Here is a 27,881-nt window from a genome sequence, read left to right as displayed (position 1 = left end):
AACGCCTACTTGACTAGTCACCTTTCTTGGGCATGCCACTGCCATTTCACATATAATCAAAATTCTTCGAGGTGACATCTTAGACCTGTTCGCCATAGGTTTTTTTGCTCTCCCATGATGTGTGATCGAATGCGTTAGTAGACTTCTACGAGTAGCATGTATGGCAGGATGGGAATTTGCAGCGTGTAGGAAGCACAATAATTTTGCCTATGGTAAGTAGCAACGTGGAAGTAGTCATGCAGATGCATTGTACTGATTGAACCAGGAGAAGCATGCGTGGCAAGGATTGCTTCAAGAATGGAAATCTATGAGCCTCTTGGAGGGAATTCTCCTCTGTTCCTACCTGAATTTCCCTATAGATTTACGCCGTCATGGGAAAACAAAGAAACAAACGAATCGCGGTATCTGTGCCTCAAGATAACCATGTTCAGAGATCTCTTGGAGCTCTGGGATAAAACTCAGAAACGAAGCGAAATAAAATACTATTGCATCCGTACAACAAAAGATGTCTTAAATTTGTCAAAATTTGAATATATCTAGGGTGAAGTATCCGGTGAAAATCACCTATATGGTGCAAATTGTGAAAACTCCATCAAAAAGACTTCGCCTATATCTAGATATGATTTAGTGTATATATGCATTCAAATTTAGCCAAATTTGATACATCATTGTTGAACAGGGAAGCAGAAGAACGTACGCCCACTGTGAAGAAGGATTCAGTGCAATTACTTCAGATGACTTTGTGTGGCTGACGTGTGGGTCCTACATGTCAGCCAGCCAAAGTCACCTGCGGTATTTCACCGGAGCTGCGTCGCCCACTGGATGGATGGTGCGTAGAGACTAGAGAGGACCGTCCTGAACTGATGATCCGTACGCACATCGCGTCGCCGGACTGGCCCAAAAGAAAGTAAAGTGCTTCCATATGAGCGACCGGAGCCCAGGAGCATGGATGATGCTCCATTCTCTCTGCAGGCCGATGGAGCGCCACGATTTGGTCGCGTCACGCCGCGCTGCCGCTGCTTTGCTCGCCCGGGCTGTCCGCCGCACTCGCACTCGACGAGATTCTGGCACTGGCCGTGCCCAGGTCCCCCCAGCTGTCCTGTCGCCACTCGCCACCCATGCCCGTGTTGTCACCTCACCAATGTAAGAGACGTCTGGACAAAAAAAAAAGAAAAGAAAAGGCTAGCTAAGGCATTCGTACAAGTGACTATGTGAGGAGTGTTTAGCACATTTGCCCCCTTGCCGGACGTTGCAAACCGAAGCGGAGTTGTATTTCGTACATCTTGCTGTGTACTAGCACGAACCTCCATTTCGGATTTGGGTTGGGTCCATGTGCGGGGTCGTACGCAGGGGCAATGTGGGTACGAGGAGTTCAAAACATGGCCCTACGGAATTTGCATGAGGCTGATAGGCGCTGAGACCCGAAATGGTTGTGTGGCGTGCTGGCCTCCCGTACGTGGGGAGCACAGACGCCGTTCTTTAGGGCTGAATTTCGATAAAATTGATCCAAAACATAAAAAAAATTGAAATATGGACTCTTGGCGAAACTATTTCACAAAACTGACTCTTTCGTGTAGCGCGAGCATACTGGACGTTAGCCCTACGCTATAACGTCTTGTGTCCGGGCATTAAACCGGTGCCAGCGTGGCGTGCTTGTCCAGCGTGACGACGTCGGGGACCCACGGCAAGCCACTATAGCGCCTCGTTCATCCGGCGCTATACCCCCGTACCCTAAAGCGGCCGAACCGCTCGGGACAGAGGCTCACGCACACAAGGTTCAGCCCTTTTTCTTTCCCGTTAGAACGTGGCGGCGGCGGTTCCTCCCCTCCAAATATCTCCCCCGATTCGTCGATTTCTCCGTGGATTCCGGTCGCATTTGCTCCCCCCAGGTATTCTCCCCCGATCCCCTCAGTTTGGTCCGCATTTTGCCCGAGAAATTTCTGTACATTTAGGGTTCGAGGGTTAGGATCCGGCTAGAATCACAATCTTCAACAAAATGACATGTTAGGATCCGGCTAGAAGTGTTAAGCTGTTCAAAGTTATCACTTAAACATAGTCATACATGCGCCACTTGTTCCACTTCTCATTTGTGGCATTCAAATAAAATCCAGCACATACTCATGAACAATCAAGATAAGAGAATTGTAGTTTTGTGGACTGTGGCCGGCTAAGAACAAAGCTAGGTTTTTTTGGAATGTGGCCGGCCGGTAGTTGCTAGTTTTGTATGAAGAAAAAACTTATTGCTCAAATACCTTGATATGTTATACGAAGTTGTATTGTTGGGGATAATAAGACCTCAGAAAGTATGCTCTTTTCCATGCACGTGGGATGGCTGTTATAATCAATTCTTTTGTGTTAATTGTTACAACTATTTCTTAGGCATGGCTGGTTTGGATTGTTTCTTGGATGGTTGTCTTCAATTCATAAGATGGATTTGTAGGAAAGGCTTGCTTTGTTGATATAGTTCGGAGTACGGGTGTCCCATTCGTTTGTTAATATGTCTTAATTAGAACATGTAGGATGGCGCTCCTAATGGATCACTACGACATGGCTCACCGTGGGCGTTTGATACGGGATGAACAAATGGTAATGAGCATTTACATGTTGCTTCTTTTTGTCATTGTTTTGTTCCAAATGTGTAAGTGAGACGATCGAAACTTTAATTGCTTTTGTACTTGTTTTGTAGGATCTTGTACCCCTCAAACTTTGGTCTCACGGTGCCTCCTCAGGCGCCATGTCTTACGATGAGCGATACACACCGTTCATCTTGAGAACAGGGCTCCTTCCGTTCATCCATATGGTGACCCGGTCGACACCTTGGATGAACGCTTGTGCAATCACCGCGCTTGTTGACCGGTGGAGGCCTGAGACCCACACTTTTCACCTCCGGACCGGTGAGATGACTGTGACTCTTCAGGACGTGTCCATGATCCTGGCACTCCCCATCGGCAGGGAACCGGTATGTATCAATACGGCCTCTTCGGGATGGCGCCAGCAGATGGCGGATCTTATTGGTAGGGCACCGGAGGCCCCTGAGGACCCCGCTAACGACAGAGTGCCAGCGGGCGCAACGTACACTTGGATAGTTGAGGACTTCTCCGAGTGCCCCGAGGATGCTGCCATCGAGGTGGTTGAGCAGTACGCACGAGTATACGTGTGGTATGTCATCACACGTACTCTGTTTGCTGACGGGGGTGGCAGGATAGCTCAATGGCATTGGCTGAAGGCCTTGACCGTATGGGACTCCAATTGGAGCTGGGGCACAGCTGCACTTGCCTACCTTTACCGGCAGGTAATTAATATTTCATTGTTGTTACTATGTGCAATGACCTGTGATGACATGTCTTAATTTATTTCCTGATTGCCTTTTGTTTTAGTTGGACGATGCTTGTCGTAGGAGCAAACGAGACAGCGGCATAGGTGGTCCACTGCTCCTACTGTCTGTTTGGAGCTGGGAACGCTTCCCCGTTGGACGCCCGGAAATGTTGGCATTCAACAATTGGGACGATCACGAAGACCCACTCCGGAGACCCACTTGGGCTTACAAGTGGGACCGTACGAGAGATAACTGGAACGACACTAAACTTTTGTACAAGCAGTACACGAACGAGTTCGACACTTTAACCCCTGAGCAGGTAAATATTGTTGCTGCAGAAAATTATTATGATTTCCGTGCTCTATGGTAACTGAACATTGCGATGCTTGTGATATGTTTAAGGTGAAATGGCAGCCATATGGTAGCGGGGACGATTTCGGAGTCCCATTCGATTATGAGCTAAACCCAAAGTGCTTGGAAAAAAGACATATGTGGTTGATGCGATGTCCAATGATATGCTTGTGGGCCGTTGAACTTCATCAACCACATCGTGTGATGCAACAATTTGGGTTGTTGCAGACCAATCCCCCAAAGTGGAAAGACACAAATATACAGCTTCACGAGTAAGTTTTTGTTGTTCCCATTAAACTTTCCAGTGTTACCTTTTTACCGCAATAATATGGTGGCTTCCAAATATTTGTAGGCTTGATAGGAAAAAACAGAAGAGCAAACAAAATTGGCCAAAGGAACATAGGGTGCATGTGGACAAGTTCAAAAGGTGCTTGGCCAAGATGGAGAATGGTGAAGGAAACCCCCAACGGCCGGCAAATCCTGATGCATTTAACAACTACCTTCGTTGGTATCTTGAGAACGCCAGAGCGGAGATTTGCCGGCCCGCATACAACCATGAAATTTTGGAAGATAACAACCTATTTGACGAGGCTGCAAACGCGGAGTACAACAGGCTTGTAAAGGATGGGAGGCAAACATCATATGCTAATGTCTTGCACTTTGTGGTAATTGTGTTATGCTTCTCCAGTCTTTTGTGCTTTTTGAATATTCTGTTGTTACACAATATTTTCCTCATTTCAGCGTGATGAGATCAGGAAGGGCCCCGACAGAACCGAGATAGTTCTCGATGAAACTCCTCACGGGAAAAAGGGGGAGAGTACACTAAGGAAGTTTATGAAGGTGCGTGCTTGGATGTCTTGTATTTGCATATATGTGAACCGATAAATCAATTTTTCATTTCTGAACAATACAACGGCAAGGCAATAGGCTACGGCGGTTAGCCAACCTGATAGGAGGTTGCCGTGACTCCGAGATTTCATCGTCAGCACTGTCTAGTTCGTCTTCACCCACCAATGTTGATGAAGATCTTGAAGATGACTTGTCCAATGAGGTTTGAATTGTGCTTACATTAATGCAATTGTCATGTCATGTTAAATCCATGACAAGGTTTGACGCATTTGTCTTACGGGCAATCGAATGCAGGAAGGATGAGCTATGGAAGACGACACCACATTAGGTGATTATCAACGTTCAATCTCTAAGCAGCAGCGTGGAAACAAGGGAAAGGAACCCCACAGATTTACACCATTGGATTATTTGACAAAAAACAAGAAGGTGGTTGTTCATTCCGACAGTGAAGATGAGGAAGTGGCAAAGGAAGCTAATTTCAGCTCATGTACAAGGAGACGGATGAGGGGCATCTCCGAAGAAGAGCAAGAAGGAGAGGAAGAGGAAGAGGTACATGAAGATGATGAGGACGCGGAACCACCCCGACGGAGGAAGAAGTTGGCTACGAGGAGAGGAAGAGGGTCTAGGAAGTAGATGTGTTTTTAGATAACTATCATGCTTCTCGTTGGTGCTAGTTGAACTGTTATGACTCTACTTGTTGAACTGTTATAACTCTATTTGGTGTGCTCTCAGACTAGTTGAACTGTTATAACTCTACTTGTTGCTCTGGTGCTAGTTGTGTATCTATTTGGTGTGCTCTGGTGCAATGCAAGAATCACTTTTTCTGTTAATGTATACATGGCACACTCTGTTACGTGAACTGTTTTTCTATACAACTAGTAGAACTGTTATACTGGAACCTTCTGTTATGTAAAATTAATAGCTATAGCACCTCGACACCAGGTGCTAAACGGGTAAGTCACAACTTATTGCGACCAACATTGTGCCCTTGAATTGGCCGGTCAAGAAGCTGCCATCGACGGATATCACCGGCCTGCAGTGCTGGAAAGCCTGTATGCATTGTTCAAAAGCCCAGAAAGCACAGCCAAATATCCGCACGGTTGCACCTTTGTAAGTCCTTGTTCGTTGGCCAAAAGGCTCGACCACATGAACCATGCCCGGATTTGTATGCGCCATAGCACCCAACAACCTTGGGAGACGGTTGTAGGCTTCCTCCCAGTCACCATACAACATCTTGAGTGCGGCTTGCTTCGCCTTCCATGCCTTCCCATACTTCACCCGGTAATGGAACAGAGTATAGACAAGCTACATGACCGACTTAATGGGCATTATTGGAAGTGACTTGATGGAATTAGAAAGCCTATAAGCGATGAATTCTGAGGTCAGCTGTCTATGATCGTTCTTGACCGTAGGGTCATCTATGTTCTTGCCATCGCACAAGTGAGTTGCACAACAACTCACGATGTACCATTCGGACCCTAGTTTACGTGGCCTTGCACGGACAATCCATGGACAACGATCTTCGGTACACTTAACCGTGTATCGAATCTTGTTGTTAGAGTGGACAACCTTGTACAGTCGATGGTGCTTGACCGAGAACTCCTTATCCACATCTTAAATTCCAACAATGTTCGGAACCTCAAACCAGCCTTAATGCCATACCGTCTTTGTGTCACATCCCGATGGGAACTTGGCCTAGGTCCAAGCACGAACCCTTCGCCACCGTCAACCACGGCCTGATCCGCCAGGCTAACATCACGGAACAATGGTATACTTGGATCCCGGCCAGTTGCAACCTTGAAAGCGTTAGCTTCTTTGGCTGTCAACCCATCCTCATCAACTTCTTCCTCCGGACCATCTTCATCCGAATCCGATGCAAATACTCGGTTAAATGGGATTTCACGGTCCATGTCCTCTTGCTCACAATATGCCTCCAAATCACCTACATTATTGTCATGCATATCATCGTTCTCCTCTAGCCACGGTTCAGGTTGTTCGTCTGTCATCAAGCTCGATGGTTGCGCCTCTTCATGTTGGGTCTCTTCAGGTTCAGGCCGACTCATTGTAGTCTTGCCAACATCGGCCTCATCATTTGGCTCAGTTCGGACAGGACTTCTTGCGCAAGAAGGGGAAGCCGCACTACAGTTCAGGTCAATGTGAAAATCTAGAACAGCCTTTCTTGTAGCAAATATCTCTAGAGCTTTGTCTTGTGATTGGCCCACCGTCTTTTTATATGTCTCCCAACGTTGCTTGGAAGATATGCGCATTGTCTTCCAACGGAGGTGCACTCCATACCCAACATTGTGTCTTCCCTCCAACTCTACCACGTCGCTTGGGTCCATCCATTTCAACTCAAGCCTCACTTCCTCCAATAGCTCGGCATAGGTTGGACTAAAATTGAACACCAAGTCTCGCTCCTCCGTGTCCGCCTTTACATTGCCTCCCAAAAATGTCTCTTTGTCCACGTGATGAACATGAACAATTCTTGCCATCTAGAATATAATTAGAATGGAAAAAATCCATCAACGTCCCTGAGATTAACTAATATCCAACAAGAAAAGTGCTACATATCCAAATATTAGACACCCTAAATACCATTCCATAATTCGGACCAAATATATCCAACAAGAAAGTGCTGCATGTCCAAATACTAGACAACCTAAATAACATTCCATAATTCGGACCAAACATTCTTGGGCAAGTACATAAACTAGGGTTTGCCCCAAAGCCACCTCGAACCCTAAATGTACAGAAATTTCTCGGGCAAAATGCGGACCAAACTGAGGGAATCGGAGGAGAATACCTGGGGGGAGCAAATGCGACCGGAATCCACGGAGAAATCGACGAATCGGGGGAGAGATTTGGAGGGGAGGAACCACCGCCGCCGCTGCGTTCTTATGGGAGAGGAAAAGGACCGAACCCTTGTGTGCGTGAGCCTCTGGCCCGAGCAGTTCGGCCGTTTTTGGGGTACGGGGGTATAGCGCCGGGTGAGGAGGCGCTAAACTAGTCGTATAGCGCCCATGTACGAGGCGCTATAGTGGTTTGCCGTGGGTCCCCGGCATCGTCACGCTAGACAAGCACGCCATGCTGGCACCGGTTTAACGCCCGGACACAAGGCGTTATAGCGTAGGGCTAACGCCCAGTATGCAGGCGCTACACGGAAGGATCAGGTTTGTGAAATAGTTTCGTCAGGAGTCCATATTTCAAATTTTTTTGTGTTTTGGGTCAATTTTGTCGAAATTCGGTCTTTAGGACAGGACTGTAGAGTAGGACTGTAGGATTATGTTTTATTTTCAGCTCAGGATGGAAGTGGAGTACTCCCTCCGTCCCCGTCACACACGCATATCTGATTTTTAATTTGATTAATCAAATATGTATTTTTTTAATAAAAGGTATATCATTAGACTCGTTACAAAAAAAATTCTAATAATATTTTTTTAATTATTTAATTTATATTTAGTTAGCTAAATTAACGATATAGGAATGCGTGCGTTACTCATAGTATGGGATGGAGAGAGTACTGTATAGACCGTACACTGATACATTGTCGTGGGTGACCAGACAAAAGCACAATGGGTTTCGGGTTCTAGCTATATGACCTTTTGGGACAGACTATTCTTGTACGAATTTCGCAGGATAACACCAAAACAGTTACACTGCTCGTTCCTAGCAAAACAAACCCAAGGCCCTCGTAGACTCGTAGTTCAGCAAGAACTGTATTTCTTCGTAAACTGGTTTGCTAGACAAGGTTGAAGTAAATAAGTACCAATGATGTTTTCGTCTAGAAAAAAAAGGATTGCGTTAAAAAAGATCTTGCGCTGTATAGTTTGTATCCCAGGGAAGTCGAAACTTTCAGAAAGAAAAATCTGCGAGTCTTCGAGGGCATTTATGCATGTCTCGCTCCAAACTAGTGTTTGGACATTTCTGTGTAAAATCGAAGTTGTTCCAACAAAGGCCGAAATCCTCCACTCGGGCACCGTGATGTTCTTGGTCCGGCCTTGTTACATAGGCTGCAAATGGGCCTCAGTGTCAATAGTGGGCTACCGGGCTCTGGTGGTCTAAAAAAAGAACGATGTGTACGTATTTCTCTTCTCAGCACTACAGGTCGATTGCAACTAGAACAGCGCATATACTATTTTCGAAAATACATTTAATATTATATTTTTTAATATAATAATAGTTGTTTGATCAAAATTATATTCAGTAGTGAACTGAGCCTAACTCAGCTGGTCTGTTTCTTTGTGGTCTGGTTTCAGTGGTAGGTGACGTATCCGTTAAAACTCCTGCGATGACTTCGTCAATCTCTTAAGATCTGCTGGTTCAGTCTTTCGGAGGTGCTCATAGAGATAGGGTGTGCGTGTGTGCGTTCAATAGGGGTGAGTGTACGCACGTGCTGTGAGCGTCTGTTGTTGTACTGTGTTTCTAAAAATATATATTATATTCAGATAGTAGAAATGTGCTCAGAAAGATTGCAACGAGTAGGAAATAGTTGAAGCTGCAAAACCTCTTTCGGTTTTGATTTTTCAGGTTGTAATTTCGGATACCCGTGTTGCTAACCGGATTATGAAAAAAACCGAAATAAACAAACCGAAAATTCGGTTTTCACCGAACGCCCAGGCCTAGTTGAAGCTGCAAAACCTCTTAAAAAAAAGGGTGCAAAACCAGTTTGTTTCGGTGGGGCCGTGAGTCACTAGCGGCAGGTTTGCGCTTGAATTCAACACAAACCGCACGCTTTGTCGGGAACAGACGGCGACCGGGAGCCCAGCCGGTCGGAGATGCCAGGCGTGGATGGCGATAGGATTAAATCAGGACAGTGACAAAAACTCTTAATACCTGTACGGCGCTTTGAAATCCAGAGCTAGTTAATCTGTTGTTTATGCATCATGCATGCGCTGATTTGATCTTGGACACGGGCAGGGAGCCTGGCATGATCGTGGGCAGTGTTTTGGCCGGGTCACGTCGATCGACGGACGTCCTTTCCGGTGAACGGAACATATCACAAATCCATACATTAACCTCTGTCGTTTCCTCGTTGATCCATAAGCCCGATGTCGAAACATGTGTCCTTTTCCTCCCCTGCGCGTCAGCCCAACGCTGAGACGATCGAGCTAGTGTTATGTAATGTATCGTTGTTTCGTGCCGCTAGCTAATCAAACTGCTCGATCGTGTCGTGTGCTCCTGCTGGATTAGATGATGATGCGATCGATTCCTGGCGTAAAAAGTCGTCGAAATCGTATCAATATCATCGCGCGTGTAGTTGGATGGATCGGCAGACAGGCGCGTGGTTTGGTCAAAAGATGTGAAACGGACCTGCCGCCGAGCAGCGACCGGCGACCAACCCGATCCGCTGATGGATCGAGTGATGGGCGGCCGGAAACCGCACGGGAGTAGTAGTACGTAGGACGAATGTGGCCAGAAGCTTTATATTCCCGTCAGTCTCCATCGAGCGGCGCACGGGGGGCTAAGGCATTTGGTGCGGTGGACGTGCGAAATCTGAAAACGAGATCCTGCGCGACGCGTGGTACATACTACAGTTTTGTGTTGTGCACGACTGGGCAGCGACATCCGACCAAACCTGGGCCCGTGCCGGGCCGGATGGTTAATTATAGGCCCGTGAGGCTAGCTGCCGCCCCGCACGACTCGGGATCCATCTTTGACGGTGGGAATTAACGTTGGACTGTTGGAGATAGCCGGCTAGTATAGGCACGTTCCGATAAAAATGGGGCCTGGGATGCGAGGAAACCGTACGTGACGGCGCCTAGGTTAGGGTGCCGTGCGTGAGCCGAGTTGCCGACACGCGCCACGCCGGCATGTGGGTCAGGTGTGGGAAAACTCAAACACGCGAGGCAGCAGCTGCTGGCCGGTCGCATTTGCTTCACAGCCATCGCTCCCACTCTCCCAGATGCAATAGCACTAGTGGAGTAGGACTAGTTTGCCACGGGTAGGAGAGAGCCAAAAGGTTCATCGGTCGAGCCGGCGTTGACTGGTCAATGGACATTTTAGGCTCTCCGGCCGCCGCTCGCCGGATGAAGGGGCTCGGTCAGCCTTTTGGAAATTCCTCTGCTTCTGCAATCTCCGTGTACACGAACTCACGTTTTCGCTTCTGAACAATTAGTTACTCTACAGAGAAACGAAATTAACAGCGCGCCGTTCGGTGCTGTGCTAATGCTCGATCCGCGCATAGTGACGCGCTAACATTGTCATTGTTCCGGACACGTACAAGTCATATCGAAAAATATTCTGACAGAGACTGGAGATCTCTCGCCGAGATAATTTCCCGATTGTTTAGTCTCCTCTGACGCCAATGCGCGGCGCAGACACAAAAAAGTTTGACGGCGGCGGGATTTGTTTTGATCACGAGTTAACAATTGGATATCTGCAGCCACGAACACCGATAGGTTTGTTTAATAAGTGAAGGGATTTTACAGGTGAGCAGTTGACATTCGGTAATCACCAGTTCGCTGCCTTTTCACCTGGCGTAACGGCAGACCTATCGACTATCTCTACTTCTGAACAAGATCAGACATACGCATGCAAAAGGAATTGTTAAATAATAATAAGAAAAACACTTTCTCGAGCTTTTCTTTATCGATCAGTTGTTCACGATATATATGTAAAACTTGCATCATTGCATCGACGCCAATGAATATTCGCACACATCTTTGCAAACACAAAAAGCCACATTAAAGCATGCTGATCGAAGTGTGGGCCATGCACCCACAATCACTGTCGAGGAGTTTGTACTGGTATTCCCCGCGGCTCAGGTAGACTGGTTTCCGGCCAAAATTACAACTCCAGGCTGAACAAAATTTCATACAAGTAAATTTCTGTCTCCTCGACGAGCAAGCGAAGCAAATAAGAGACCAGTGGGGTCGATGTGTGTGGCACAGACAAACTGACTGACACCAAGCCAGCACACCCACAGACACAGATCGAGGACGAGGATGATGATGACGGGAGGGAATATATACCTTGCTTGCGGACGGCGAGCTCGGAAAAGCGAAGGAAACAAATTTTGAATCTGAAAAGAGAGGGCGCAAAGACAGGGAGAGATGCTTCTTCTCTGCTATCCTTGTCTCTTCTTTGCAACCACATGCCTTTCAACCCCTCGAAAAAGCATGCTTTCAAAACGACCCCGCAAAATAATATTCCGGTCATGTCTACGTACTTATACGTTCGTCCGTAGACTCCATAAGTACTCCAGAATTAAGAATTTGTATCGCCGTAGTATGCGATTTTTTACTGTCAGTGGTGGCGAGCAGGCCAGTCCTTGGACCGGATATTTTGATGTCTCGGCCTGTGGGTGTGGAATGGCCTTTTTAACTTGGATGCATCACCCGTGTCGCCCTACGTCGACGTGGTTCCGAATGCATTTTTCCTAATGAAGCCTGCACTTTCAACTTCATTCCATGCATGGCGAAAAATCATCCGGGTTTAAAGAAGGGTAGTACCTAGCATGTATCTTACAATATACTCTCTCCGTTCACAAATAAGTGTACGTTTATCATTTGGTTTTAAAATTTGTCCACAAAAACGTATTTCTCTCTTTCCAAAACAGTTTAGAGTAAAAAAATACTTTTCTCTCAACAAATGAAAATCAAATCTAATAACATTTTTTCACGCATTTAGCTCACTGAATACGGGAGAGTTAAGAAGACAAAGATGACGATTGACACATTCCCAATACATTTTCTATACCACACTCCTTAAAATTTCTATATGTACACTTATTTGTGGACGGAGAGCTTATAGCTGAAAATTGGTAATCAAGAAAATAAACTGGTCTTTTTTTTAACCCATCCATAAAAGGATAAAAGAATGCATTAGATTTTTTTTGTTTATTTGATCGACCCCACGTTAGTCTTGAGCTGACCATATTTGCTTTAACTTCTTTTCCTACTTCTGCATAATGTAACACCTTCTTACTTTTTTTGCACATGTTTGGTTACTTTTAACAGCACCAGCTTAGTTTGTTAAAGACAAATCAAAGTTTGAGAAAAAAAAAGATACTCCTACTACTGCTCACCACCGTCTTTGTCAACAGTGTACCTTTCGACAAAATTTTGTACGCGGTATTTTAAGGGGCTGCGGATGAAAGAACGCACGTCACGATGCAGAAGACGGAAAAGGAGATCGATCGGGTCAAGAAGAACAAAACATGGGTCCCAACAGGAGTGAGCTTTCGGTTTTCTCGTCGCTCCTTTTCTCACGGGGTCCGAAATATTCCACGTGGCTCCGGCCGGCCGGTGTCGTCATGGCGACGCATGACACTACACATGCCTCGTTAATTGGTTCGTTTTGTTAGCTGGACCATCGTCCATCCTAGCTAGGTCATGGTGCGGATCAGTAGACACGCGCCGTGGTGGTGCATGAGTAGAAAAAAAAAATAGTAAGCTTCTTTACGATGGTGATTCTCGAAGCATGGCAGTCGCTCCGTCACATGTTAAGTGACCTTCTATTATATGTATTTAGATGTTTTTTGATATACTCTTTTCGTCCAACAAAAGATGTTTTAAGTTTGTCAAAATTTGAATGTATCTAGATATAACTTAATGCATGGATAAATTCAAATTTAGTCAAAGTTGAGACATTTTTTATTGGACGGAGGAAGTAGATACATTCATTTTAGAAAAATTTGAGTCACTTAATATGAGATGGAGGAAATAGTAGTATTGTTTTGTTTCTAGAGACAAAATCACACTTTTTGGTTGGATCGGATTATAACAATGCAGGTTGGCCAAAATCATCGTGACATATAGAAAAACAACAAATCTAACCTGCAGGGCAATGACGAGGCATCCAGTCTTCAGTAGACGCACGCAGGGTAGTAACTGTGTGTGCGCGCGCGCGCGCGCGCACGCACCTGGCTACGCGCGCGTGTTGTATCTCAGTATACCTGACGCGTTACCACCAGTCCTGTAAAACAGCCCACGTACTACGCTCCAATTCGATCACCATTCATTTTACCTGCAAACAAACGTACAACCGAGAACCGACCGAAGCAAAATGGCAAAATTGACTGCCCAACACAGTCCACGCAGCTACGTACGCGTGCAGGCGCTTCGGGAATCCCGGCGCTTGTATACCCGCGCCGTATTTTTCCACCCTCGGAAACACGCGCATGCAGCAGCTATACACAGGCTATAGCAACAATGAAATTGGACCACACCCCATCGGTCGACGCAGCCGGATACGTAGAGGGCTATCCATAGCTGGAGGCGGCCAACCGACACGCGCATGTCGTACACGCAGCGGGATGCGAGCCAGCCAGCCGCGCGCATAGCACTATAGCAGGCCCCACTCTCGACGACGAACGAGAGATGGCGCCTGGGCTGGGCGGCCCGTCTTAGCCCCCATGTCTCCACACAGACGCATGCGCCCGGGCCCCGACACGGCGGGCCATACCCCGTGCCGGGCCCAGCGACATGCATGCAACGAACCGATCGATCCTGACCATCCAGCTCCTGGCGCCCGGCCGGCACTAGAACAGCGAGCATGGCTTAGGACACTCGCAGTGAGGAGTGGGCCTGACTTAGCCAGTAACATAAGATGTCAATTAGACATTTCGATGACATGGTATTATATTAAATAAAAAAAAAAGAAGTAGTAACTAGATATCTATACTATCTATACTATATTATGTTAAATTCAAAACGGTGGTGATGGTACGGGCGTCGCTGCGGTACGTCACTTTGCCAAAATTACGAATATGCCACCACTGTCCGAGGGTGGGCACGGTACGTCACATTTGTTCTTCCGTAGCAACGCACGGGGCTTTTTGCTAGTGTTACCATAACATCACACAAACCAAGACAAGACAAGTCGAGTGTACAACATAATAAATAACACAATACATGACACCACATATATATTACTACCAACTACAAAGATAGAAACTTAGGTTAGTGACATATACATGTTGCCGCTGCAAGTTACTCCCCACTGTTACCGGGCTTGCTCGTCCGATCGGTCCTCTGTCTGTACTCCTCCGGTTGGGGCTTTGGGCATGCATGGCGCGCCTTTTTTCCTCCCCTGGCCTTCTTATTCACATCTCGCGCGCCCCCCTCTCCCTCGTTCACATCGCTCACCAACTACAGCCAGCAGCTTCTCTGTCCTATCATCTCCTTCCTTCTCCGTAGCTTAGCTCAGCCGCTTCCTCTCCTCCCTCCCCACTATCCCCCTTCTCGATCTCTATCTTCTTCCTGCTAGCCAGAAAGCTACTCCGTAGTCCGTACATGTGTGCATCGCTCGATCGGCTTCAGTCTGCCAGTTCTTCTCTAGTTAACCACCTTTAAACTCGTCGACGATAAATAAAAAACACAAGACCCGCCGTCCTGCGGGAGCGTGTGTAGTAGGTAGACATCTAGGTTTTGTTGCTGGATCTTCAATTCGAGACGGGAAACCGGGCGGCCAAAGCCGGCAGCGAGGTTGTGTTTGGTTCCTTGCTGGATCGGGAAGCTAGCGCGCGCGGTCGATCGATCGATGATGGCAGGAGCAGCTCATCCGATGCATTTCTGCATGGACTCCGACTGGCTCAAGGTATATATGCACACATACTACTTGAATGCTTCATTACTCTCTTAGTTCTAATTTGCATCTCATGCGTACGTGCGTGCATATACACTGGAATTCTTCATGGATCTCCTCTATATATGTGATTTCAGTTAGCATCTCAATATGTTGTATCTTCATATTTATTCTCATCCTGCCCGTGTTCACAAACGCTGATGTGTGAAAACTGACCGGCCACTCCATTTCTTTCTCGGTACATGCAAATTATGCATACGACGGGTAGTTTTTTTATAGATGGACATGGAGTACCTTGTCCTGCAGAACGAAAAGCTGTAATTAATTGAACTACAAGAAGAAACGAGCGTCTCACATATATAGTTAGAGGAAATAGTTTTAGATCTTCACCGACCGATCTTCAGGCACGATCCAATACTTTACTCAGTCAACACCTGCTGAAATCAGCGTGTTATACATGCAAATTCTCTTAATCAGTTGGTCTTATCAAACTAGTACGTAGCGGATTTCCATTTTTCCTGTTTGTTAGTTCATGTCATTTAACGATTTAATCCATACTGTTGCTCTAATCTTTCATTGCGCATTTGGTTCAAAAAGGTTCTGCAACCGTGTTCTTTTCTTCTATCATGTTACATTATCTACAACTGTTAGCCGTCCCTGTTTGTTTGGAAGAATAACCTACCTGAACTGATCAAATTTACTGTAGGAAGATGTATGTGAAACCACGTTCCTCATAGACAGCTAGTATCTGAATGTTTCACTTTTGGACCATAGATAGTGCAAATCACGAGTTCACGACGTGTTTCTGGAACAACTTGCCACTGTTTTTTGTTACAAAATGCAACTTGATCTAGAAGGGAAAACTAGCAAAAGTTGCAACAAAAGCGAGTACACAACCAGACATTATACACTGTCCAATTTAAGAAACTGTACAAAGTGAATGCTATCTCTCGATTAGGGGACCCATCCATGCATATGTGTTGTGCCAGCAAAAGCAACAACAAGATAAAGAGTCGACTCCAGCAAGTACGGTTTGATCGTCTGATCTATTTCACTTTAACTTTAGAACATGAATGACAAAAGATGCCGCTGTTGGGATAAAAACATGTTACTGCGGATGAACAAAAGCTAGCATTACCGTAGCCCTAATACATGATTACATTATCACGTAGAGTTGCGTATATATTTAGGAAAATTTAACTTGATCTGTTGGGGTAAACTAACATGTATGTATTTGTCAAATTAAGCTCAGGTCCTGAGGGTTTACCACAATTTCACGACACATTATTCAAACTAGGTATACTCTTAATTATATTAGGACCTAATGCGTAATCATACAAAATGCATGAAGAATTAATGATGAAGAGATCAAGACCAAGAGTCACCAAGTACCACTATACTGTATCTGGCCGTCAAGAGAAATCTACACTGTTGTTACTTTTGAATGCATGTGATGAAAAGCGTAACTATGCAAGCATAGAAAGAACACAGAGATCAATGTGAGTCTCAAAGTACGGTATACCATAGGATCAGCCCCAGATCTAGACTTCAGCCTACTTGATGCCTCCATCATGAGGCAAAGCTTTACACTCTGATAAACCCTAGCTTGGTCTTCAGCTTCCAACATGCATGGGACCATGCACGCAGCTAGCTATCCAAAACGCTTTCTCGCATTCCGAGGCTTCCATGCATTCTTCTGTCACGACGGCTGATGATGATTACAGATCACATTGGGACAACGTGGTAACTTACATTTGTCTGGTGCCTTTTCCTTTTCTTTTCTTTCAGGGCATGGTTGTCCCCGAGGATCAGGGCGGGGCTATGGGGTCGTCATCGCCATCTTCCCCGTCCGATACTATGATCATAGCGTGCCCGCAGCCGATGCAGCAGCACCAGGCCCAGCAGCAGGACCGCCGCCTGCGCCCGCAGCACGACAGCCCGCTCAAGTGCCCGCGCTGTGACTCGGCGCACACCAAGTTCTGCTACTACAACAACTACAGCCTCTCCCAGCCACGCTACTTCTGCAAGACGTGCCGCCGCTACTGGACCAAAGGTGGCTCTCTCCGCAATGTGCCCGTCGGCGGGGGGTGCCGCAAGAACAAGCGGGCCACCAGGAAGCCCTCTTCCTCCTCAGCTGTTGTCGTCCCTGTCGCGCCATCGCCGGCCATGCCGATGTCGATGATGCTTCATGGCGGCCGGCATGTGGAGACCAGCGGCGGCCTCCACCTTTCCTTCTCCGGGTCGACGATGCAGCTGCCGTCGCACACCTCAGCGCCCGACCCGCTCTGCAGCAGCCTCGGGCTGCTGGACTGGAAGTACGACAACGTCTTCTCAGGCTCTGGCGGTGGCACCACGTTTGAGAGCGCGAACTCTGAGGCAGCGCATTTCACGGGGCAGGGCATGATGGGCATTGGAGGTAGCCGCGGCGGCGCGGACTGCCATGCCCTGGACGCGCTCCGGTACGCGGCCAGCCTGGGCATGGGCGAGCATCTGGCGCTGCCGTTCGGTGCAGGGGCACGAGCCGAACGCGACCACGCTGTGGAGATGAAGCCGTTGTCGCTGGAGTGGTGTGGCGAGGCGAGCCGCGTGCCAGAGAGCTCCACCATCAGCTCCCTCAGCGGGCTGGGCCTGTGGAGCGGCATGATCAGCGGGGCGCACCACCACCATGGATCCTCTGCCGCCATCTGAACCGGCGAAGCATGCATCATGTGGACGTCCAGCCCTCATGCATGCACGCATGTGTGCGTTAGTGGTTTGCTAATAGCATTAACAAGTACCAGGAGTACGTAGAAGTGCTTGCCTTCTTTTCATTCTTGTTTTGCTTGTGGTTTCATGCATGATTTGCTGCTGTTTCTTTTTTGTTTCCATCGTTTGCTTGGATCGATGTTAAGTTTGCATCTCTTATATTTCCATGTACTGGACAATGTTCTGTGTTGCTCAACGCCACACATTGCTGTGGTTCAATCAATGAAGTTCGTGGCTGTTTCTGTGATCTACAGTTGTTTGGAGTAATAATTCTGGTCAAGATGTTCAGATGCATAATGCATCAAAATTAGTATATTCACGTCTGGTGTTTTTTACCCGGGACTGAAGCACAATGCATAATGCCCAGTGGTAGTTACAGTTCAGGTAGATTGACACAACTTAGCCGGAATCGATGAATGTGGCTTCTGATAAACTTAAGGTCAAGTTTTCTCTATAAGCAGATTTATTAGTCACCACAATTTGATACAACTTAGTAATAATCTTATCAGCAACAGCTTCCATGAAAAATCACATAACTTCTAGTGCGGTAATATTGCTAGAGCAGGAAAGGAGATGGCTAGGAAGGGCTCATAGACCATAGTATAGTAGTCTCTCCGATCCATAATAAGTGTCTGGGATTTAGTACAAAGTTATTTTCTACTAAATTCCCGACACTTTATTATGGATCGGAGGGAGCAGTTGTTGCTTCATACTGAGGATACATCGTATTTGTAGCATAGCTTCAGTAGCACTTTTAGCCCAGGACTTGTTTGCATCAAATGCAAATTGCAGCATGCAAATCTGAAGTGACTAATAAATCTGCTTATATAGAGAAAGCAATCATACGTGGTAACATGTAAGACTGTATTCAACTGGTATAATTGGCCTTGGGCCTCGGCCAACCTACATTTCGTACTCTGTGGATTGGTTTACAGGTGCAGCAGTCTGCTAATACTACCAGAGCTGCATTTGTGTGAAGTATGCTAGGGGGAGGGGCATCTGTATCGGGTACATAGTAGAAAAGGATGGTAAACGGGAAGAGAAGTGTCTTCGTGACACCAAGATACCGCATGGTAAAGCACATGCCTTGGTGGTGCAGGAAAACTGTCTGGTTAGGCCGAGACTATACACCATAAAGCCAAAGCATGAAACATGCCAATTAAAGGCAAACATTCTGACAGTTCCACCTTTGTTAATTATATCAGTAATAAATCCATTAATCAGAGTGTTCGGGGTGATACAAGAATTGCTGCATAGGACAACAAACGTAAAATGATGCCAAGCTAGTCCCCAAAGGGTAAGGAGTTCTTAGATGATTTATGGGGAGGTTAATTCAACTGCATTGTGCTATTCTTAACCGCACCTAACAGAACAAATAAACATAGCAAAAGTGGAGTATCATAAATGGTTTCAGTACCTGTTAATCAGAGCCTGCGGACCAAACATAGGAGCAAGGGGAACTGTTGAATTTAGGATGTACATCATGTACAAGGTGCTGAGAACTGTAGATCAATTTTCTCTGCAGAAGCGTTGGAGCTTCTATCCATAAACTCATTTTTGTCCAGAGAAGAACCAAATAGTCACCATCTGACTGCTCATGGACCAGAACAAACACATTGTCCAATATGGTTCCACCTACCTACAAACCAGTCGTCATTTCAGGACATTTGTGTTGACATCAGATCAATAAGCCTTTCTGGTTATAGTAAAAATTTGCCATGCTCTGACCATCAGTAAGCTTTTTTTTTTTGCAAAACATACGTAGCTGATCATTAAATGCAATACAGTTAAACTCTTCTTAAGTGTCTGTGCTATGTATAAAATCTCACAACCAATGCAAAATTTGCCTGCAATTGGCTACTAGCAAATTAAATTACACAACTTACACGTTAGATGAATTTTACCTCACATATCCTGTTTTGTTCATCAGTTTCTTCTAGAAATCCACCATCAAGTGAAGTGAATTCAAATACTATTTTTCAATTCAGAGAAGATCAGAAATCTTCAAATACCAAGTGATTGTCCAACTGAAAGAAACAATCCCCGCCTTTCAATGTTCGTGAAAACTCCCTGAGCAATCTAGAAATCTTCTCCCAATCCTTGTGTGGCCTCTCCCCAGCAGTGAATGTATGCATTACATTATTGAGCTCTACTGCACTGCAACCAGGTACTTTATTCAAACCTCTATCTCTGATAATGTTCCTATTCTCTTTTGCACTGCTCCAATTTTCATCAAACGTGTATATATTGTTCAAGAGATTATAGTAGCCAGCATGGTCAGGATCCAGCTTGAGCAGTTTGGCAGCTACCACTTCACTCATCTCTGTGTCATGATGTGCTCTGCAGGCAGCAAGCAAGGCACACCAAGTATGAGCATCAGCTCTCCCATTTCCATGAAGGAGCTTCGCTGCCTCTTGCAATTCGCCAGCTCGGCCAAGGAGATCAACCATGGCACTATGATGCACTGCATTTGGCACAACTCCATAAACTTGGGTCATGCTTTCAAAGATGCGCTTTCCTTCCTGCACAAGTCCAGAGTGGCTGCATGCCGATAACACTGAAACAAATGTCAGGCTATTAGGTTTAACTGAAGAGGCAACCATCATCTGGAATAATTCGACAGCTTGCTGCCCGAGTCCATGGACTCCATAACCTGAGATCATCGAGCTCCATAGCACAACGTCCTTTTCCATGGCACTTTCAAATACCCTGACAGCGCAACCCAAGTTTCCACATTTTGAATACAAATCCACGAGTGCAGCTGCCACAAATATCTTATCACAGAAGCCGGTGATAACCAAATATCCATGAAGACAAAAGGCTTGGCGCATAACACCAGATTCCGAGCATGCAGCAAGTACCTTCACCATAGTGACAGCGTCAGGGAAAGGACCACCAAACAACATGCATTTGAACACTCGCATCGACTCATCAGGGAGACCATTTTGGGTAAAACCACTAATGACCACTGCCCAAGCCACTGCATCTTTCTTTGACATCCGACAGAATAACTGCATTGCCTCCTCATGACATGAGCACTTCATGTACATATCAACTAGTGCAGTTGCAACTGTCATCTCAAGTTCACACCCTATCTTAACAGCGATGTCATGCACCCTCCTACCTTCTTCAATATCTGGAGCAAGCGAACAAGCCTGCACAACACTCACAACGGTCACTGCATTGGGCTTAATTCCTGCCTCAACCATCTTCTTGTATGCAGTCAATGCTTCACAGATATCTCCAGATTGTACATATCCTGTGACCATACAGCTCCATGTGACAACGTCTTTCTCAGTCATTCCCTCGAACAACCTCCTTGCAGCTTGTACTGCTCCAATTCTCATGTAAAATCCAAGAATAGCATTCACCAAAACCAAGTCATACTCAAAGTTGTTCCTGATAACAAATGCATGGCAGGCCTGCCCGTTTAGGACATCCTTCAACTGTGCTGCTGCTGAGATCACACTCACAAGAGTAACTGGACTCGGCATGAAACCTTGGCCGACCACATGCCTTGAGAAGAACTCCAGTGCCTCCGCCGCCATTCTGTTCTGCTCGTACCCCGTCACCATGGAAGTCCGGAGAACCATGTCCGGTTCGCTAAACGCATTGTAGGCGTTGATCGAACCGACCATGCCCCTGCATTTCGCGTACATATGCACAAGCGCGGCGGCCACAAAGGCATCAGTGTACGCAGTGCAGGAACGAATGGCGAGCGCATGCAGGGCGCGGCCATGGGCGAGGGCGGGGAGCATGGCGCAGGCCTTGAGCAGGAGGGACAGCGTGAAGGCGTCCGGTCGGACGCGGAGGCACGGGATGAGGAGGAGCGCGTCGCACCACTGGCGCGCTCGGACATGGGCGCGGAGGAGTGCATTGGCAAGGCGCGGGGTCGGGACGGGGATTTCGTCGAACAGGTGGCGAGCGAGGCCGGTAGGGTAGGACGCGAGAACGTGGGATGTGAGGTGGTGGGAAGAGTGGAGGTGGCCCGAGCGAAGGAGGTGGGCGTGGAGGCGGGCGGCGGCGACCGGGGTAGAGGAGTCCGCGGCGGCTTCTAGAAGCTTCTGGAGCGGTTGCCAACCTCGCATGAGAGGGAGCGCGATGATCAGGACATCAGCTTCTCAAAGGCGCGTCAGTTTTTTTTATCTCCTTCCGAACTGCGCAAATTGTCCTTGGTTGGATTGAGTGTTTTCCCCGTGGGGCTGCCGCTATTTAGCACAAATGTAAACTTTAGCACAAATCTGAACTGTAGGTTCGTCCACGGAAGATATACTCAATCCAAGCAGGGTTTCTTTGATTTGTGCCAAATTTGCATTTCAATTCTTCTTTTGCGAACGAGTCCTTGGCGTAATGGTTAAGGAAACAACTCTAGTAGCACTCCTCAAGTCCTGAGTTCGACTCTCAGTGGGAACGAATTTCAGGTTAGGATTAAAAAATCCCCTCGTCTGCCTCACGCCTTAAGCATAGACCTAAGGCCCGCCCGTTCTCACATGAGATTCGGTGCTGTTGTGTATGGTGAGATTCGGTGCCGCCTGTGTGAGAAGGTCTTTTTCTTAATCCAAAGGGGTGGCTTGCCCCTTTGCAGGTTGAGTTTTTTTTAGCAATTTATCCTTTTACCAATGTTGATCCACTCATATAAAATTTAGCCAAAAAATTTACAAGATCAATCTCTATTAAACCAAACATACCCTAAGCTGCTCAAGTTGCCCGTTCTCACATGAGATTCGGTGCTGTTGTGTATGGTGAGATTCGGTGCCGCCTGTGTGAGAAGGTCTTTTTCTTAATCCAAAGGGGTGGCTTGCCCCTTTGCAGGTTGAGTTTTTTTTAGCAATTTATCCTTTTACCAATGTTGATCCACTCATATAAAATTTAGCCAAAAAATTTACAAGATCAATCTCTATTAAACCAAACATACCCTAAGCTGCTCAAGTTGCACAAAAATACATTGCAAAGTACGTGTAAAGTGTAATAGGAAATCTCGAGGTACGACGCGGGGGAAACGCTGCTCAATGAACCGCTATTTACCTTTTAGTTTACAAGACGTACACGTGGCTATCGGTTTGACCAACAGAACATAAGTTATATGATATACAAAGTATACCTACCATTAGAAATTATGATATAGTTCTAAGTTTCTAATACGGAGTAGTATAGCTTTTTATGACAATAACTAGCTTCCCGTGATATGAAACGTCCAGACGACAGACGAAAACGTACTGACTGACGACGGAAACCTAGGGTTAGATTAGATAACTCATATTTAGTTGATCAAACCGACGACAGCTTATAACCAAAAAATCTAAAAAAGAGAAGTTTTCCAATTCCAGCTCTCTTTTTTTGGACCTGTTGAGGAAAGAAAAACTACCATCTCATTTTTCTTTCAAAGGCAAGTCCACTGCCTTCCAAGTTGCAACACGCGCAAAATTATTATTTTTCTGGAAGGAAAATTATTTTGCTTCCACGACTTCTCAACCCACAAGAAAACCGAAAGAGAAAAACACCACGGAATTCCATCCTCCACATTAAATGAAAGCCCATATCTGTTTGCTTGATCGTGTGGGGAAGATAACACGGGTTGGACTGGGCCCCCCAGGGTGAGGAGGAGGAGACGCAAAGGACATCATCTCATCTCCGACTCCCCACACGAGTACACGACTCGCACAAGCCGAGCAGGTCAGAGGCTTCGCCATGGCCCGCATCTAGGGACGAGAAGAAGAAGCCCAGTACACCCGGGATGGGGCGCGCGTTCGTGTACGTCGTCCTGGGCGGCGGCGTGGCCGCGGGCTACGCGGCGCTCGAGTTCGCCCGCCGCGGCGGCTACTCCCGCGGCGAGCTCTGCATCATCTCCGAAGAGGCCGTGAGCGCTTCCCTCGCTTCCTTGTTTGATTCCTTTCCTGAGCTCGCCTTTCCGTATTTTGTCAGCTCGAGAACTCCCCTCCCTCTATAATCGAATTCGAGTGGTTTGGTTGTTGGATGGAACTGTGCCACTGGTGCTTCTGATTGCTTGTTTCCTTACTTCGAACTGTGCTAGAAATAGTTGCCCCAAAAGATGAACTGTTTTTTGTTGCTTGAGCCGTCAAGCCATGAATGCTACAATATCTTTTCACGGGCCAAGCAGGATGTTATTTAGGTTGTCGTGGATAAGTCTGCAGTTTCGTAACTGAAATTTGATACTAGGTGAGATTGTAGTGGCAAGATATTTCTTCTTCAGGATTGGCTCCTCTATTACACCTCCAAGGAATACATGTATGTTCCAAGAATGCATTTGTGTGCCTAGTTAAATTCAGTTATAGGGATTTTTCTTCAAGGAGCAAGAAACGGTGCTACATCTTCTGTGTGTGACCTTAAGATTCAGCGCATCAAAAGAAAAACCACCTCACAAACGGGAGTAAATAGCCCATACGGCATATGGATTCATCTGTGGTTGAATATACAATAAAACAATACCATGCTAAAAAGGAGACGAAGTTTTCTCATGGAAGATGGGAAAGCTGGTGGGGGCGGGATGAAAGCAAAAACGTCACACCTTTATCTAGAAAGCAGAGAATTTTGTTTGTGGAGCATAATCCATTGTTGTGTGCCCTATGATTCTATTGTTGAACACATACCTCTATGGTGATGATTTCTCTTGTATTGTTGCCAGGTTGCTCCTTACGAACGTCCTGCATTAAGCAAAGGCTATTTACTCCCAGAAGGTGCATTCTCCCACATTTTAGAAGTTTACATAACCGGTCTAGCATTCCACCTGCGCATTTGTTTGTAGTTATGGACAGAACAGTACAATTGTACTCATGATCTTCTGTCAATAAAATAATATTGTTCAAGATTAGTATTGCTCCATTTAATTGTTTCCATAAATTGAAATTTTAACTCTCTTATTTTCAATAAAATCTGATTCTATTCACATTTGTTAAAGCTAATTTGTGTAACACATTAATTGACAGTTTCACACTTTCAAAACAATGTGAATAATCTGTCATTTTTGGAATAAATGAATAATCCGTCATGCTATTTGTAATACTATGTTTCAGCATTTTGCTTACCATGGTATTTGCTGATGTGTCCTGTCGTCCAGCATTCGAAGCAAAGATTGTTAATCTTTCTAACTGTCTCTAATCCGCTAATCCCTGTGCGAATACAGATCCCGCTCGTCTTCCAGGATTTCATACTTGTGTTGGTGCTAATGATGAGTTACTGACGACAAAATGGTACAAGGAACAAGGTAGGTTTGTTAAGATTTTTTTCCAATCGTTCCAGTCACGGCATATTGGGAAATGCGATAGCTGATCATTTACTAAGTAAACATCAGATATGGTAAATAGAAAAGAAATATGATCTGGTAACAATATAGTTATTTTTGTTGGTTCTTCAATTCAGTTATATAAATATTTTTATCACCCGGTTATTTTATTGTATGTAGTGTGTATGCCTTCATGTTCACAATTTATCAGATCTACTAACTGTGAATTTTCTTGACTAGGTATTGAACTTGTTCTGGGAACAAAAGTGATATCTGCTGATGTGAGACGGAAGACATTGCTTACAGCCACTGGAGAAACTATCAGCTATAAGACACTTATAATTGCAACTGGTGCTCGGGTATGAATTTATATATAGCTTCTTTAAATCCTACTTCTGTCGTTTTTGAAATTTAATCTACTTGATTCATTAGTATTTTCCTTTGTGTCTCTGTATATGACATAGGCTTTGAAACTGGAAGAGTTTGGAATAAGCGGTTCAGATGCCACAAACATATGTTATTTACGCAGTCTCGACGATGCAGATAAGTTGGTGAATGCAATGAGCTCATGTTCAGGTGGAAATGCTGTTGTCATTGGTGGTGGCTACATAGGAATGGAATGTGCAGCAGCATTGGTTACTAATAAGATAAAAGTAACCATGGTCTTCCCTGAAAACCACTGCAGTAAGTAGGAGATGTTTGATCGCTTGAAACATTGTTTGTCATATTGTCTTACCATTTTGGCCGCCCAATATATCCTGCAAAGATTTTTGCTCATCTATATAAAACCTCTTTTTTTTTCTGCAGTGGCTCGGCTATTTACACAAAAAATTGCGGAATATTATGAAAGCTACTACACTTCGAAAGGAGTTACTTTTACCAAAGGAACTGTTCTTACATCCTTTGAAAAAGAAGACCCAACGGGGAAGGTTAGTTTCTGTTCCATGAAACTGGCAGTGCTGTGCAGTTGGTGACTAGTAACTTCTCATAACAAGTCAATGTCCAGAATCTCCTTTCCTCATAGTCACTAGCTAAATGGCTGTGCTTTGCTACGGATAAAACATATTAGACTGCTCGTGAATTAAAAAACTTTTATGTGTTAATGACACGTGCTAGTAATTTAAGCTTTTTTTTTACGATAGAGGAGGCAAAGAGGTGACGGACCACCGCCACCAATTGCCTCTTTTATAAGAGCAAAGATATTCAGGTGGCTGGTAGGGGTTCTTTGGTTAAAATACAGGTGATTGTTGAAGTCTCAGCAAACTCACTTAGCCACCTAAAAGTCATGTCAATAGCAATTCGCAGAAGTCCTGGTCATTATCCATTGAGAACTGACAAACAACTAACTGGGTTTTGTCCATTTGGCGGGAGATAGTTTAGATCATCTTTGTTATTCGCTTGAGTATGGCCTACGGGTAGTAGTCATCCATAACTAGTTTATCATCTCTTGTCATGGCTTTGATGAAATATAAGCGCAAGAGGCATCAAGAAAACTTTTGTTTGAGAGTTGTCTGAAGCAATAAGCGGACAAAAGATGAATGGGTTGAACCCAAGTGCACTGGGGAAAAGCAGAATATTTCATGGAAGAATCAGAAACCCCTTTGAATGCCCTTTTCTTAAGGGAAGTACTATATGATTGGAGGTAAAGCAATTCGGGGGGAAAAATTGGCTTGGTTTTCCAATAGTACGCACTGTGACACAAATGAGCATGATGAGCTTAACAAGGTTCAACAGTTCCTGCTCTTTTGTTATTAGATATATATTGTCCGGAAAGTATGAATCCTGTAGGTATAATTAAGCTACTGTCTTTATTTGCTAACAATGACAGTCAAAGTAAAAAAGGCTACTGTGTATTTACAGGTGACTGCAGTAGTCCTAAAAGATGGCAAACACCTTCCTGCTGATATGGTAGTGGTTGGTATTGGGATCCGTGCAAATACAAGTCTTTTTGAAGGTCAGCTGTTGATGGAGAAAGGTGGCATAAAGGTAAATGGGCAAATGCAAACTAGCGACAGCTCTGTGTATGCCGTTGGTGATGTTGCCGCATTCCCTATCAAGCTTTTTGATGGTGATACCCGACGGCTTGAGCATGTTGACTCAGCTCGTAGAACTGCTAGGCACGCTGTTGCAGCCATCTTGGAGCCTTCAAAAACTAGGGACGTTGATTACCTGCCATTCTTCTACTCCAGAGTCTTCACATTGTCCTGGCAGTTCTACGGGGATAATGTTGGAGAAGTAGTCCACTACGGCGACTTTGCAAGCAGCAGCCCAAGTTTTGGTGCATATTGGATCAGTAAAGGCCGAATCACGGGCGCATTTCTCGAAGGTGGAAGCCGAGAAGAGTATGAGGCGTTGTCGGTGGTTGTTCGGCGTAAAGCAAAGGTCTCAAGCATGTCTGAACTTGAAAAGCAAGGTCTGTCGTTTGCCATTCAGGAAAGCAAGAAAGATTTGCCTGACAGTGGGGTCACCCTTGGTGAAAAGCCTACCTTTGTATGGTATGCAACGGCAGGTGTTGTTGCAGCTGTATCGATTTCTGCATTTGGTTATTGGTATGGCCGGAAGCGCCGGAGATGGTGAATTTGAGAACAGTCCTTGCACTGCCGAGCTGGTGGAAGAAGGGAGGAAAATCTGTGGTGTGCCATCGTTTACAGTTACTAGGAGGAAATCCTGTGTAAACCTGTATGTAAGTGTAATCTTTGTTTCAAATGTAAACACGTATAGAAATCACATCATACATTGTTCAGCTTCAATGAAACGAAATGAAATGCTGTTACGGTATCTCAAGAGCCATCCTTTTTCTACCAGAGATCCATAATCTTGCAAATACCTTGCTGAGCGCTGACTGGCTGTTTG

The 27,881-nt window shown here is 45.6% G+C and overlaps 4 protein-coding genes across 4 annotated transcripts; 3 read left to right on the top strand and 1 right to left on the bottom strand.

Moving 5' to 3' along the window:
- The first annotated feature begins 976 nt into the window (after positions 1–976).
- LOC100839315 (serine/threonine-protein phosphatase 7 long form homolog) lies at positions 977–5,257 on the top strand. Its single transcript, XM_003572814.3, has 8 exons — positions 977–1,143; positions 2,520–2,586; positions 2,687–3,292; positions 3,378–3,635; positions 3,719–3,786; positions 4,020–4,332; positions 4,409–4,507; positions 5,249–5,257. Exons 1-8 carry the CDS (start codon positions 977–979, stop codon positions 5,255–5,257), a joined length of 1,587 nt encoding a protein of 528 aa, XP_003572862.3.
- A 9,305-nt stretch (positions 5,258–14,562) lies between these two features.
- On the top strand, positions 14,563–18,037 carry LOC100825001 (dof zinc finger protein DOF5.6). Its single transcript, XM_003570152.4, has 2 exons — positions 14,563–15,055; positions 16,832–18,037. Exons 1-2 carry the CDS (start codon positions 14,999–15,001, stop codon positions 17,729–17,731), a joined length of 957 nt encoding a protein of 318 aa, XP_003570200.1. The 5' UTR covers positions 14,563–14,998; the 3' UTR covers positions 17,732–18,037.
- A 939-nt stretch (positions 18,038–18,976) lies between these two features.
- Positions 18,977–22,008, bottom strand: LOC100839009 (putative pentatricopeptide repeat-containing protein At3g01580). The gene is made up of 2 exons (XM_003572813.4): positions 19,693–22,008; positions 18,977–19,427 (listed from the first exon to the last, which is right to left on the bottom strand). Exon 1 carries the CDS (start codon positions 21,874–21,876, stop codon positions 19,783–19,785), a length of 2,094 nt encoding a protein of 697 aa, XP_003572861.1. The 5' UTR covers positions 21,877–22,008; the 3' UTR covers positions 18,977–19,427; positions 19,693–19,782.
- Positions 22,009–23,349: 1,341 nt separating this feature from the next.
- LOC100824698 (monodehydroascorbate reductase 2, peroxisomal) lies at positions 23,350–27,812 on the top strand. The gene is made up of 7 exons (XM_003570151.2): positions 23,350–23,645; positions 24,432–24,483; positions 24,930–25,010; positions 25,269–25,387; positions 25,493–25,712; positions 25,836–25,957; positions 26,889–27,812. Exons 1-7 carry the CDS (start codon positions 23,523–23,525, stop codon positions 27,603–27,605), a joined length of 1,434 nt encoding a protein of 477 aa, XP_003570199.1. The 5' UTR covers positions 23,350–23,522; the 3' UTR covers positions 27,606–27,812.
- The last annotated feature ends 69 nt before the right edge of the window (positions 27,813–27,881 follow it).

This window comes from Brachypodium distachyon, chromosome 3, assembly GCF_000005505.3.
Source record: "Brachypodium distachyon strain Bd21 chromosome 3, Brachypodium_distachyon_v3.0, whole genome shotgun sequence".
NCBI lineage: Eukaryota > Viridiplantae > Streptophyta > Magnoliopsida > Poales > Poaceae > Brachypodium > Brachypodium distachyon.
The sequence above is the reverse complement of the archived record's forward strand: the minus strand, read 5'-3'. Positions and strand labels throughout refer to the sequence as shown.

What these genes read in the sequence shown, in the direction of transcription:
- LOC100825001 (XM_003570152.4), top strand. Translation starts at nt 14,999, where the DNA reads ATGATGGCAGGAGCAGCTCATCCGATGCATTTCTGCATGGACTCCGAC. An exon ending in TGGACTCCGACTGGCTCAAG is followed by an intron (nt 15,056 to 16,831) that starts GTATATATGCAC and finishes CTTTTCTTTCAG; the next exon opens with GGCATGGTTGTCCCCGAGGA.
- LOC100839009 (XM_003572813.4), bottom strand. Translation starts at nt 21,876, where the DNA reads ATGCGAGGTTGGCAACCGCTCCAGAAGCTTCTAGAAGCCGCCGCGGAC.
- LOC100824698 (XM_003570151.2), top strand. Translation starts at nt 23,523, where the DNA reads ATGGGGCGCGCGTTCGTGTACGTCGTCCTGGGCGGCGGCGTGGCCGCG. An exon ending in AGGCTATTTACTCCCAGAAG is followed by an intron (nt 24,484 to 24,929) that starts GTGCATTCTCCC and finishes GTGCGAATACAG; the next exon opens with ATCCCGCTCGTCTTCCAGGA. An exon ending in AAGAAGACCCAACGGGGAAG is followed by an intron (nt 25,958 to 26,888) that starts GTTAGTTTCTGT and finishes GTGTATTTACAG; the next exon opens with GTGACTGCAGTAGTCCTAAA.
- LOC100839315 (XM_003572814.3), top strand. Translation starts at nt 977, where the DNA reads ATGGAGCGCCACGATTTGGTCGCGTCACGCCGCGCTGCCGCTGCTTTG. An exon ending in TTGCCTACCTTTACCGGCAG is followed by an intron (nt 3,293 to 3,377) that starts GTAATTAATATT and finishes CTTTTGTTTTAG; the next exon opens with TTGGACGATGCTTGTCGTAG. An exon ending in GATTATGAGCTAAACCCAAA is followed by an intron (nt 3,787 to 4,019) that starts GTGCTTGGAAAA and finishes AAATATTTGTAG; the next exon opens with GCTTGATAGGAAAAAACAGA.